The sequence below is a fragment of the Daucus carota genome, chromosome 7 (genome assembly GCF_001625215.2).
Source record: "Daucus carota subsp. sativus chromosome 7, DH1 v3.0, whole genome shotgun sequence".
Classification (NCBI taxonomy): Eukaryota; Viridiplantae; Streptophyta; class Magnoliopsida; order Apiales; family Apiaceae; genus Daucus; species Daucus carota.
This window is the reverse complement of record NC_030387.2, coordinates 32,752,747-32,766,708: the sequence shown is the minus strand read 5'-3', so window position 1 is coordinate 32,766,708 and position 13,962 is coordinate 32,752,747. Positions and strand designations below refer to the sequence as shown.

The 13,962-nt window shown below is 35.7% G+C and overlaps 2 protein-coding genes across 2 annotated transcripts; one reads left to right on the top strand and one right to left on the bottom strand.

Moving 5' to 3' along the window:
* Positions 1–624: 624 nt before the first annotated feature.
* LOC108195153 (uncharacterized) lies at positions 625–3,059 on the top strand. The gene has a single exon (XM_017362103.2). It carries the CDS (start codon positions 1,188–1,190, stop codon positions 2,829–2,831), a length of 1,644 nt encoding a protein of 547 aa, XP_017217592.1. The 5' UTR covers positions 625–1,187; the 3' UTR covers positions 2,832–3,059.
* Positions 3,060–4,323: 1,264 nt separating this feature from the next.
* On the bottom strand, positions 4,324–13,544 carry LOC108195150 (alpha-1,4 glucan phosphorylase L isozyme, chloroplastic/amyloplastic). The gene is made up of 15 exons (XM_017362101.2): positions 13,041–13,544; positions 11,350–11,588; positions 11,086–11,187; positions 10,343–10,519; positions 9,764–10,039; positions 9,310–9,581; positions 8,474–8,591; positions 7,945–8,394; positions 7,708–7,860; positions 7,314–7,442; positions 6,877–7,113; positions 6,066–6,142; positions 5,801–5,987; positions 5,507–5,707; positions 4,324–4,635 (listed from the first exon to the last, which is right to left on the bottom strand). The coding sequence occupies exons 1-15, from the start codon at positions 13,270–13,272 to the stop codon at positions 4,519–4,521; spliced, it is 2,967 nt and encodes a 988-aa protein (XP_017217590.1). The 5' UTR covers positions 13,273–13,544; the 3' UTR covers positions 4,324–4,518.
* Positions 13,545–13,962: the final 418 nt, after the last annotated feature.

Below are 13,962 nucleotides of genomic sequence, written 5' to 3'. Positions count from 1 at the left end.
AATGGTACATATCAGAAAGCTATATACTTTTTTTTATTAAGTATTAAAAAAAATTCAAAAAAAAAAAGTACACAAAAAGTTACATTAAATACATTTAATGAGGTTTATTTAACCAGTGGGAATTGAGGTTTATTTAATTTGGATAAAATCACTTAAAATTCTAATACATTTAATGAGACATTTAACTTACTCTTAAAAAAATTGATAATACTCCATCGAAATTTAGATAATAGCTATTAGTTATTGTTATTTGATTATGATTATTAAAAATTTATGTATTCAAAAATACGATTTTCTATATTCAAAAAAAATAAGATTTTCTTAAATTTTGTAAAGTACTAGATTATAAGATATATATCACCGTAAATCCCAAAGCCATGTAAACCATGTAAATTTTCTAAAGTAATGGATTATAAGATATTATTACTGATACGAGTTATTTTAAAGAACATCGCAAAATCAAAAATTTAGCAATCCAAAAGAAATATCCCAGTTAACCAAATCTAATCTAATATGAGTACAAAAATAAATAATATAAGTGATTAAAAACGGTAGCGAGTAAAATGAGTACGCGTGTGAAATCTTGGCTTGCATGCAAGGCTTTGTTATACCAGGCAAGCAAGCAGCACAATCCCATCAAAGAGGGTGAGAAATTAGCGCCCTTTTTCACCTTTTTTCTTTCGAGAGAGAGAGAGAGAGGAGAGAGACACAGAGAGAGAATGTGAGAGGTGGGGCTTTTATTTTAGTTTATGCCATCACTGCCAATACACTCCTCACACCCTCACATAACCAACTCACATATATACACACTGTACAGATTTCCTTGTTTAGATATTACTATGATACACACTATCTATCATCACTTGATTGTTCTTTAGATTTTTTGCTTGGTTTTTAGCTCCCCCCAGATCTTGGTCTTGCTTATTACTCACTCTTTTGATATGGGCTTGTTGGTTTCTCATCTTTTGACTGATCATTTTGCTCGAATTATTTGTTGATTGTGCTAGAGGTTTTTTAGCTCAATTTGTAAGCTAGTGGTCTTTTCTTGATCTGGGTTGGTCTTGGTTTGTTCATCTGTTTCTTTGATTCTGTTTTTGAGCTTGATTTGAGATTTTTGCTGGTGATCGAATTGTGGGCTTTTCTTGGTATAAGATCAAGAATTGTGGGTTATTCTTTGTTTGAATCAAATGATGTTGGAAGATCAAGAACAAAGGTATTTGTGTAGGTTTTGCAGCAAGAGTTTTTCTAGTGGGAATTCATTGGGTGGTCATATGAGGGGTCATTTAGCATTGATTAATGCAGAAAAGTGTGTAGAGAGTGAAGATGGGGATTTGGGTTTTGACAGAGAGGAAGTAGTTGAGGAAAAGAATGATCCATTGTTATCTGATATGGATCTTGATGATGTTGGGGAAGCTAGTTATGTGCTTAGGGAAAATCCCAAGAAATCTTGGAGAATTTCGCCTTCTAAACATGGCGGTGAGATCAAGGAAATGAATTTTTGTAAGGAGTGTGGCAAAGGGTTTCCTTCATTGAAAGCTGTTGCAGGTCATATGAGATCTCATTCGATTAAGGGGAAACAAGAGAATGCAGTTTGTAAGGAATGTGGGAAACTGTTTGATTCACCGAGGGCTCTGTTTGGTCATATGAGAAGTCACTCTAAAAGGTCAAAGGGTTCAAGTGAATCTGATTATCAGCTGGTAAGTCCAGTTAAGAAGAAGAGGTCAACAAAGAGGTACAGCACTGTTACATCACATTCTTCGATTTCACATTCGGATTCATTCGTTTGTTTTACTGAGGTTGATGAGGTTAAGGAAGTGGCTCTGTGTTTAATGATGTTGTCTAGAGGTGTTAATTGTGGGGATGAGTTCAGTTTGAGCATGGATACTGCAAAGAATTGTAGTTCTGCAAATCTTGAATCTTGGTCCTCGTTTCAGAAAAAAGATGACTCAAGATCTGATTATGGTGGCATTGAAATGAGGAAGATGAAGATGTCAGTAGGGAATGATATACAGTCTACTGTATCAGGATTTGGTAATTTTGGCTCTTGTTTTGATAGTGATGATGAACTCAAATCTGGAGTTGATGCTTCTGATGAGCAGTCTCTTAACTGTGGAAAATTCAAGAAGACCCTTGATACGACTAGTATTAATCCAGTGGGAACAAAATTAATGGATTTAGGAACTGAAGTTGGACCAGAAAAAATTGATATGGGCTTGCAGAAGGCAAAGCCAAGCAACAAAGCTAGCGTTCTTTATGACCAGTGTGAGTTGAACAAAATTTTCTGTGATGAACTTCAGTATGCTACTAGTGCTTCAGAATTCTCCAAGGATAATGAAAGAAAAGGCAAATTCATGTGCAAGATTTGTTATAAGACTTTTAAAACTCCCCAAGCACTTGGAGGCCACAGAACTACCCACAGAACAGTCTATAGTCGCAGCACAGTGAAGGAGGATAGTCCCGCCAAAGTGAAGGAGAATAGTAACAAAGTTACTGAAACTGATTCTAAGCTGGAGCAGCTGAAATGTGATGAAAATTCAGCGGAAAAGGATGATATGACAAGGAGCAAAGAACATGAATGCGCAATCTGCTTCAAGGTTTTTGCATCAGGTCAAGCACTGGGGGGCCACAAGCGAGCTCATTACATTGGAATACCTGTAAGCAAAGGCAAAGGGATCGCGTTGATGGAACAAGATCCTCCTGATCATACTGACAACAACCTGGATCTTAATTTCCCAGCAACCGCGGAAGAAGAGTCATCGACTGGTGTTAGTCTAAACCCCTGGTGGGGTGTAAATGATTTCGAGTGTGAGCCACTGGCAATTTTTAACTGATACCAATCATATCAGCCAACTGTCGGCTCCCTATTTTTTTGTATTCTGAAAGCGTAAAGATTCTATTAATCACAGTACAATGCTTGGATCAAATTCATATAAAGGTTTGCCTCTTCTTTTTAGCTACATCCATTTCAGTAATGTCACTCACTTTGATCTTGTAATCTGCAGAAGTCTCAGTTAGTTCAAGGTACTCTCTAGTTATTTTACTGTTTTATGTAATGCAATAGATGAAATCTCTTAAGCTGTTATACTTAAGCACTTTACTTAACATCAAGAAAAGGAGAATCATGTAGTGAACATGAAGAGGTAATAGAGGATTAAAAGATGAATAATTAGGAAGAGTAAGATTGTGGGTTAGTTGAAAGTAATGAGATAATAAAAGTTGGTTGACACACAAGGGGTTGATGTGCAGAAAAGCAATATAAAAATTGCACAAGAGAGGGATGGGCATCTCAAGGGAAGGTGGTTGTTTAGTCACTTGCCATTAAAACATGACAGCCAATCTCAGCTCCATCTCTCTTTTATTTTACAGCTGATGTATATGGATCTACACTCTTTATTTCATCACAATCACGGATGTGTTGTCTTGTGTTGTGTTGTGTATGTAGTTTCTGTTGCCAGATATTTGTTGTACAGCAAGCTTTCTTTTAGGCTAGAGCACAATAGTAGCTTTGTTAAAGGATATTTAGATTGTCGACGAGAACGAGAATGGGAGTAAATAAAATGCAAAGCGATATTAAAATTCTAATCGAAACACTGACATGGAATTAAAAAAAATGGACTAAATTTCTAATCGAAACACTGACACATGATAAAAGCATAAATGGACTAAATTTCTAATCGAAAGACTGACACATGAATAACTAAATTTCTAATCGAAAGACTGACATATGAACGATAATCGGACTTGGTATAAAGCAATTAAGGAGTGTCCTAGTGTGAGCAAGTGAGACAAGGGGACCATCTCATGTTTCTCTGTTGGGTATAGAACATATACAAGGATCCATGTATATATGCTTTGGATACAACAAATATGTGCAAGTAGGCTGCTTAAAAACCATTATATGCAACCATGAATAAAGACCTCACATGCATTGTAAGCCCAACAACTAACTTTCTCTTCTTTTTGCACCTTTTTCCCCATTTCAACCAGGCTCCTCTCTTCTAGTTCTTCTGAAAGTTAATAAAATTTACGTCAATTTTTAAAATTTTAACAGCGTAAATTAGAATTGTGCAGCACGAAGGAAAATAGGGAACTGCTTTACAGTTCTAGGGGACAAAGAAGGTATATACAACTGGTATAGTGAGCAATTGGGAGAGTCTGGTGTAACATTTTCTTTTTCTTGATTGTATACCGGAGTTCTTAAATTATTAAAAAAAAACATTTATATAATTTTTTGAAAGATCGTACTTATAACTTGGCTTTCATGATCTCCAACAACCAGAGTCATTTTGTATTTAGTTTCCATGCCAACTTGAGGTTATAAAATTCTGCAATCATTTATTTTATAATCATCTGGCAATATTGTAATGTTTTGCACCGTTACTATATTCGAAATGTCAACTGGAATCAGATGAAGATGAGCACTGTTTGCTAATAATAAAATTACATTCAAGTCAGCTTCTACTACATGACTACATTCATAGCCTTATTTGTTCTGCATTATTCTTCTACTCATGTACTTCAAGGTAGTTCAAGAGGCTTTATGTTCCATATCTCTTTGGCATATTCATGAATCGTTCTGTCACTGCTGAACTTGTACGAGCCTGCTGTGTTCAAAATTGACATGCTTGTCCATTTCTGCAAAGCAATAAGTGTACTCAGTCATGACAGAACTCGTGTTTAAGTCTTTACGAATGCATGTGCATTCATATGGTAAACAATGTTATCCTCATTAGTACTGAAAGGCATCAAGGATATTTTAAAAAACATCCAGCCAGTAAAATGAGAGAATAAAATCGAGTCATCTAATGGTATCCCAGAGAGATTATAAAGGAGCCAATATCTGGTGGTATTCTAGTATCTACATGGGGTTTGTTAGTCACTACCAGAAAGGAACTGTGTAGCATGCAAAGCCAAACAGTGTTTCCTGCATTTTACAGAAATCAATATCTAGACAATAAAGAAGTTCGATCCAGAATTCCTCAACTTAGGGATGATTTTATTTCTGGGAAAAATCGAATGTTAAGCACTACTCTATGTAAGAGTTTCTCACTTTGACACTCCCATTCTACAGACAACACAGGCAACAAAAGCTCCTTGATTTGCAATTTCACAGATGAGACTCTGATGACAGGAGCATAACGTTATTGTTTACTTTATATCTTTTGAAGCATATTCAGCAACGGTTAATACAATAATATCTTTTTTTACCTGACAAGACGTTACACTGTTCAAATAGTGATAACAATACAGTAATTTGCGGATTCATTATCTTTGTGATTGACCTAGTATTTTTAATCAGTGTATTCTCAAGTGACTGCTATGTGTCAGACATACACTTTGTGATTGATTGGAAATATATCGGGCTGCAACTCCGACCAACTCAACTTAGTATAGTATATAGATGATAAACCACGTTATTTCACATTCTTGTAACTTGGTAAGTAAGTGCATGCTTCTACAGGCGTAATTAACAAATAATAATGAAGGTAAAATCTACATCTCTTACCTTCTGATCTTGGTACGCCTCATCAACCTTCTCTTGGCATTCTATGTAACTGGGGAAGTCCTTGCCGACAAGGAAATAGTCACCACGGCCAAAACCTTCATTTCCTTCTAGAGATCCTAGGAGCTCATCATAACTGTTAAACCCAAATACTCCACTTTTAACAAATTCCTTAACTTCCTCGAAGCGAACATCTGGCACAAACTGCACAGAGGGGTCAAAAAGACCATAAGCACTGATTATGCCAAAAAAGATACATACAAGACAAAGAGGCAAGACATAGCCCATCATATATACCTTTCCCTCAGCTCTTTCTTTTCTGAGACCCAAAATTTCATGTGCTTGAGCACCAAAGAGGAAAAAATTATCTTCTCCAACCTCCTCTCTAATTTCAACATTGGCACCGTCCAAAGTCCCAATCAGGATACAACCATTCATTGCAAACTTCATGTTGCTGGTTCCACTGGCTTCCATCCCGGCAGTGCTAGAGAGAGTTGCAGATGAGTACTATTTTGGATAATTAAGGGGAACTGAAACAAGCCATGACTAGTGTAATTGATACCTGATGTGCTGTGAGAGCTCACTGGAAGGGATAAGTAATTCAGCAACACTAACATTGTAATCCGGAACGAATATAACCTAAACAAGGGAGGACCGAAGATTAAAAAGATGGACTAACTTATGCAAACAACCAATATACTGTAAAATGTGTAAAACAGACTTTGCGAGCCAGGATAGTAAGGTAAGAATCACTATTTCATTACCAAGGCCTAACTGCCAGTCCAAACACAAGTAGATTTCATAAACCAAGGCCCAACTGCCAGCCTAAACTTAAGTCCAAACTTGACAAGTGTCCACAGAAAATCCAAACTTGTTACTTTAGCCCTTCCTAAGTCATCACAGTGGGTCATGACTTTTAGTAATCTTAAAGCCATATGCACAACGGTACAACCCAAGCCATATTATGTAATGTGGGATTGATGGGCAATAGCACAACTTGGGAAAACTATTTGGAGAAATGCCAGAGCTGTCATATAAAGCCCTAAACTTAATCCTATGTAACTCCTACTATATTAAAATTGTAATCTTGAGAAGAAGATGAATTAATATATCATAAACCTTGCCTGGCTTACATAATTATACGGAGAGGTTAAGACAAATATATTGCAATCAGTTCAAAGGCCAGAATTACGGTCAGTGATACTATAAAGAATATGCGCAACTTTTGCTAACTTTTCAGATGATGCACAAGTGACTAACACACACACACACACACTTGACTGTTCCAAATTCAAAGGAGATGCGCAAAGAATTTCACCATTTGAACCTATCAAATGGCCAATGAAGACGATTATATGCATCTTATTTCTTACCTTCAACAGGTCCCCTATTTCAGGATCATGGTTTATTGTAGCCCCAACATCCGTAATAAATTTCACTATCCTCTTTGCTTGCACATATGTTGCAAAAGCTTTTCCTCCAAATATACAAACTCGCGGGACAAACTTTTTTTCTCTTTCAGATGCTGTCATTTCTTTCATCTTCTTGTATCGATAAACTATACCCAGGATATTTAAGAGTTGTCGTTTATATTCATGAATGCGTTTCACCTGAAAATAGTAACTGGTTTATAAAACAGTACATCCCTTAAAATATGTATATAGACAAGATTGTGAATGCAAATGGCATGGTCACTTGCTAACAGTCAACTTAAACCCTTCTATCACTAGCATTGATATATGTACAATGGAAAATATCACCATAGTGATCGAGATGTTGGGAATAGAACTTATAAGGAAATACAAATCACCTGGATGTCAAACATTGCATCAGGGCTCACGATATACCCTGTTTTCTCTTTGAGGAATTCCGCAACCTTGACTTTATTATTCCTCTTTGCCGCCCTCCACTCAGTATGGAGGTCCTCATCATGTGCAAACTAAGAAAAAATTATTTATTAAATGTTTGTAACAACTAGTTCCAAAAAAAAAAAAACTGAGATTAAAACAATTAGATATAGACAGAATGACAGATATTCAACTGAAATATAGTGCAATTTCCATATTAGTAGTGGCATGTCATATATAGTAGATAAGACACTGTGAGAATCAAATAAGAAGTTTTTCTCCTTTTCTTTTAAGTTCTTTCTTTTTGCTTTGCTTTTCGGTTGTTTTTCATACATTGAAATGGACATTGAAAATCACCTCACGCAATTTGGCCAGTTTCTCAGTGTTTAAGACCCAGTCTTCTGTACCAATCCACTTAGTAATAATATGGCTTAAATTTGGATTGCAGAAACGGATCCATCTTCGAGGTGTCACCCCATTTGTCTTGTTCTGGAATTTTTCAGGCCAAAGCTGCAAAGCAGAAGGGAATGTTAGAAAAACTAATTAATCATGTGTAATAAGCAGTTACAAATTAGAACTCCTCCATAGATCTACCTTATAAAAGTCATTAAAAACATCCTCCTTGACTATTTCACTATGAATCTCTGCAACTCCATTAACTGCATGGCCACCCACAACACATAGATTAGCCATGCGGACCATCTTTTGTGGTATAAGCACTGGTTCTGGAACCAAATCTTTTTTCTCCTGTAAGTCTTTTTCTTCCAATTCAACTTCATCATCTATTGATGCAGCTGCATCAGGAACCTTTTTTTCTTTGTCTATATCTACAACAGAGCTTCGGTCTGTATCTTCGTTACCAACACCAGAGCCTACTTTTGGTTCTTCATCAGAATCAACAGCAGAGATTTTTTTCGGTATAACAAATATATTATCCAAAGAGGCTGGCAAATCAAAATTTTCTAAAATCCTCATAGCACTTAACTTCTTCTTCAACATCTCAGGATCTGATGTACCATATTCTGACACTATATTTTGAATCAGCTGTAGAAGTACCAAATACCTGATTAACAACAAAAGTAATAAGGGGAGGGTTTTTTTCTAGTTTATAATTAACATATACCTCCTCATCAATCATCTCTATGATCTCAACATGTCTAGGAAGCAACTTCTCCATAAGCTCAAAGCTCCATTTCTCAAGTGCTTCAGGTAAAACAGTGTGATTTGTGTAAGCCACGGTCCTGAAATTTTCACATCAAATGGTTGAGCAAATTTATTTATCTATACGGGCAAAAAAAATTTCCACCACCCCCTATCTTGAGAGGCTTCACACATCTAATTATAGAGAGATGACATATTTATGGAATCTTGAGGCATTTGTGCAAGTCCTTTTTTTTATTATAAATTCTTTTGTTACAGAGAAAACATCATATCTACAAAAAAAAACCTATTGGAATATATTGAGGTACATGTTAAACACCATATGAGCGCTTTAAAGATGAGGCACAAGAATTTGATGATAAAATAGCTTCGACGTTGAACTCTTAATCCAATCACATAGATAAATAACAGGTTATACTATAAAAACATATATCACAGTCCACAAACGAATCAAGTGGTCCCAATTAATGCCAGTTTCTGTAATGTAACAGCGACATGAATTTCTACTAGCCTGTGTTTTGGGGAAGTGAGATTCCTGTTGGGAAAATAGTTGTGGATAAGGTCAACTTCCTTCTAAAATCTGTGTCTCTAACTCTTCATACATATGGAAAAGGAAGAAGAAATAAAAGAAAGCTAATTGCAATTTTTTGGCATGGACATTACATTCAGCTGATCCACATTGCATGTATTTGATGATAATCCAACACTCAGTAAAAATGTATGATGATCCAGAGAAAACATATATGATATATCCCAGAATCAGTACAAAAGAATGAAGGATGCGGTAGGATGAAGTACCTCTTAGTGATCTCCCAAGCTTCCTTCCAGCTCAGACCCTTTATATCAACTAAGATTCTTATAAGCTCTGGGATGCATAGTGTTGGATGAGTATCATTCATTTGTACAGCAACTTTTGATGGAAATTCTTCCCATTTTACATTGCTGCCAGATCTCTTCTCAAACCGGGAGATTATATCTTGAAGAGAAGCCGAGCATAATGTATACTGTTGCTTCAATCTAAGAGTTTTTCCCTCCAGTGACTCGTCCCCAGGATATAATACAAAGCATATCTGGTGTCATGCAAGCATACCAAAAATCAATTTTCTTACCCCCTTACTCCATATCATAGAAGTTATTAATCACAGAAAGGGAGACCATGGTGACTTTGGGCAATCAGAACTACACTACATTAAAGTCTTGAATGAAAGTGGTCACAATTATGATGAGATGTATACACAAGACAAAAACCAACCTTGGCGGCATTTTCTTGATCTTCACAGGCTTTAGTGTGCTCTCCAGCATTAAAAGCACTTAGATCAAAATCTTCAGAGGAAACTTTGGTTGACCAAAGTCGGAGGTTGATGGTAGTTTTAGTTTTATAACCCGGTATTGGGACGTCATACGCAACAGCTTTTATATCTTCTCCACCAATCCAATGCCTCTTTCCATCAGATCCTGTAACTAACTTTCCATAAAATTTTATGGGATACGAAACATCATTTCTGACTATTTCCCATGGATTGCCCATCTGACAAAAAAATCAATCAATCAGAAAAATATAGAAGGTTTTCATTTTTTATCGATAATTAACTTAATGACTTAGATAAGCAAGCTCAAGACTCTATTACAGTTTATGATAGAAAATGTACCTTTTTGGATCATATAAATGTGTATATGTATGGGGGGGTGTGTGTGTGTGAATAATATGACTAAGGGCTGCTATAATAAAAAACGACTTCTGTTTTGCGAAATCATTTCAATTTTTTTGTAAAAGCGAGAACTTTGGTAATTTATGTTGATACAGAGGGAGTATTAGAAGAACTAGTCATACTTCAAGCCAATTTTCGGCAACCTCCTCCTGTCCATCTTTTGTGATCAGTTGTTTAAATAAGCCATACTTGTATCTGAGTCCATAACCCCATGCCGGATAATTTAGTGTGGCCAAAGAGTCCAGAAAACATGAAGCAAGTCGGCCCAGACCCCCATTTCCAAGTGCAGCATCAGACTCCTGCAGTTGATCAGTGAAAGGGAGAGTTAGATTTGGACTATACACCAGATCTAGAGGTGCCCATGAAAATACAGGAGGACACTTGGCAACATTTAGTGTTTTAAGTGTCAGCATCCACTCAAAGCACCTATTCCAATTGTTATGTAAGTTAGGTCTAATGTACCAAGCATTTTCATAATCAGTCAAATTTTCTAGATGCGCAACTACGTCATCATCATTAGTATACATCTTGTCTAGACTTTATGAGACCATAATCAGCCGACGTGTAGCAAATGAAGAATATATTGTTTATCTTTTCAAAAAAACCCAGATCGATGGTGATAATTACCCCTGGAAGAACATAACGATGATCAAGTACATCGTCATGCACTGCAATAAAACTAATATTTAGTCTCCTAAGTTTTTTATTGTTTACCATACTAAAATATCATATCTTTAAGAATACATCAGTTAATTATCTGCTCCTTTCATCTATGATGTGAAGTCATTAACTTAAATTAGTTGGCAATATTCCTAAGAATTATTTTGGCAATAGCACCAAAACAATAATGTAACAGAAATCTTACCTGTTGTGCTACATTCTCCAGATTATGCCCGAGTTTGGTCAAAGCTTCACCGTATTCCCCGGTTAATTCCAAGTTACCAATGGCATTTAACAGTGCTCTACCCTGATTAAAAGAAACGGTAGATGCAACATTAGTCCAGAAGAGAATGCACTAAAAACTTCGCAGGCTCTCACTAAACAATAAATACTACTACCATGACAGATGGTAAGACAACAATAATAATATGTGTTGACACTTAAAAAGAAAGCTGGACTAACATATAACCTGTAGAAATTCCATGGACAAGTAGTATGCTTGCTTCACATTCATCATTTCATAGTACTTATATGTCATGTTCCAATTAACAATGAGGGAATCACGAACACTCTGTGCAGTAGCAAAGTATGCCTTAGGTGGCTCAAATCCTTCTGGAGAAAACAATGGTGTAAATTTTGCATGGTGCTTGATGTTAGAGGCAATTGATGCAGCGTCAGGCGTGAAGGTACTGAGGTCACCGGTGGCCCCTAATTTTTGATCAACAAAAACCCATCAAATCACTTTAAACCAACTACACATACTAAATTCTGTGCAACTCGATGGCCAAGTCAAATAACCGTTTTGAAAGTGATAAAACTTGCTCTATTTATGCAATTAAAGGTATTTATGGTCAACTTGTGCAATTTCAGTACTTGTATTAACCACATTGGATTTTAAACAGATTTTTAAAGTTTAAAAATTCTTAATTGCACTAAAAGAAAGGAAAAATATATATATCAAAACAAGGGTCATGTTCCAGAGGGAACCATTTGGGAGAGAACCCTTAGAACCATTGCATTATTTCTAGTATTAGTTAGGGTTCTGCAGCAGAACTTCACATGAAAAAAGGGTCTTATTTATGTATTATAATTTGAAATTACATTTGAACACACCCAACGATGCAAAAAAACATGTACCTAGATTTAGATCCTGAAAATCTATAAAAAATATAGGGTTCTGCAGCAGAACCTTAGTGGTTCTATGGTTCTATTTTAAGCATTGGTTCTCTCTTGAGCGCGACCCATCAAAACAAAGCTAGTATCCTTTCTTTGGTGACAGTACTTGAGCTAGAAATTGAAAATCTTAGAACACATTTTACAAAATTAAATGATTATGTCCAAATCAAAGACAAAGCAAGCAACAATTTCACTGTTAGTCCGTGTTTGATGGCAATACCAATACTCAGAAATACAATATCCGCAGACCTAGGATTCAGTACATTACTCAACGCATTACTTTTGGCCTCTTTAAGAGCAAGCCCAATGGTGATGTTAAAATAGATGTAGTTATTGTTATAATTTGAAACCAAAAAGTGGTTTTTGGTGTTAAAATAGAAATTATGGTCCAATGGTAAATGCAAAATAGAACCAAACATATCCAAATAAAGCTATATTCTAATTACATAATCTTAAAGTACATAACTCTATTTGTCACTATTACTTTATTAATGCATTTTGTCACTTGCATTCTTATGTGGCAATTATAGCACCATCTATACTTGGTTCTATATTTAGAACCAAGTTTAGCATTTTGCTATTTTACATTCAAGTTTAGCATCCCATTGGAGTTAAGTTTTTTGCTTGGGTGCTATATTATAGCAATAGCACCTACTTTAACACCACCATTGGACTTGCTCTAAGGGAATGCCTCTTCTGTTCTATGAAACCCAAAGTGTTTAATTCAAACGGTACGAAAATGTGTATGATCTCAATTAAAAATAGTAACATATTTATAATCTAATAAAAAACTCGCAAGTCAACAAATCCATCACAAACAATTAGTAACACGAGCAAATGACATCCACATTCAAATTCAAAACTCAAAATATAAAATAACAAGTGCAACAAAACACAGATGAATATTAATTAAACATTACCCTATCATATATCATCATAATCTCGAACAACGAACAGTAATGAGGCCAGTTCAAATGCTCATACCTTCATCTTCAACAACGAGATCCTTCAAAATCGGAGCCGACGACTCGCCGGAGACATTCCTCACAACAAAGCTCCGTTTACCGAACCGCCGGAAACCAGAGGCTCTAGTAAACAAAAAGAGGTTGGATTTTGAATTTCTGTTACGAAAATCGATGAATCTAGAAGCTGAATCGCAATGCAACAACTTCTTCTCCGGCTGAATTGAAGTCACAGAGTACATTGAACTCGCCATTATTGTTAGCGTTTCTCTCCCCTCTTTCTCACTCTTTTCTTTCAATAATGCAAATGAATATATTAAAATTTAAAAGTAGGCTCCTACAGAGCAAATAGTACTAGTACTAATAATAATGACATTGAGAATTGAGCTTTTTCTTCTTCTTCGTCTTCACGTGTACTAATAGTTGATTATTATTGTTATCGGATCACGAGATTTTGTATCTCACTGGTTGTATGTAGCGTCATTGATCTCACATGTACTGGTAGATTGTAAACACTGTGGCCTGTGGGCCTCTTATCCTCTGCGCTCGACTTTACAGTTTACACTCCACCTGGGTTACCTTGTGCTGTACACGTGGTATTGACTTGTCAAATGTACTATAGACTGTACTGGCTGGACATCTGAACCGTGAACCGAGATTAAACAGCACCGGTTCGAAGTCTTTGGAAGAGGAACCGATTTAAAATCAGAATCGGATTCAAAATCTTTGATTTTAAAATTAAAAATGAAGATAGCAAATACAGCTGAATCATAAGTTTTGATTTTCGACTTTGAATCTATAGTTCAATTTTAACCAATTTGATTTCAATTTCAAAATCACCAAGATTAAAAATTGAAATATACATTCGATTAAATAACTACGCATAATCAGAAAAATTAGTTTCACCATGTATGTTTATGATATACTATTTTTAAATTATAACC

Bases quoted from the DNA above. Each gene is read 5' to 3' on its own strand.
- LOC108195153 (XM_017362103.2), top strand. From the start codon at position 1,188: ATGATGTTGGAAGATCAAGAACAAAGGTATTTGTGTAGGTTTTGCAGC.
- LOC108195150 (XM_017362101.2), bottom strand. From the start codon at position 13,272: ATGGCGAGTTCAATGTACTCTGTGACTTCAATTCAGCCGGAGAAGAAG. The intron at 10,520-11,085 runs GTAAGATTTCTG...GATCAACTGCAG, and splicing joins TGGAGAATGTAGCACAACAG to GAGTCTGATGCTGCACTTGG. The intron at 8,592-9,309 runs GTACTTCATCCT...TGAAAATTTCAG, and splicing joins GCTTGGGAGATCACTAAGAG to GACCGTGGCTTACACAAATC.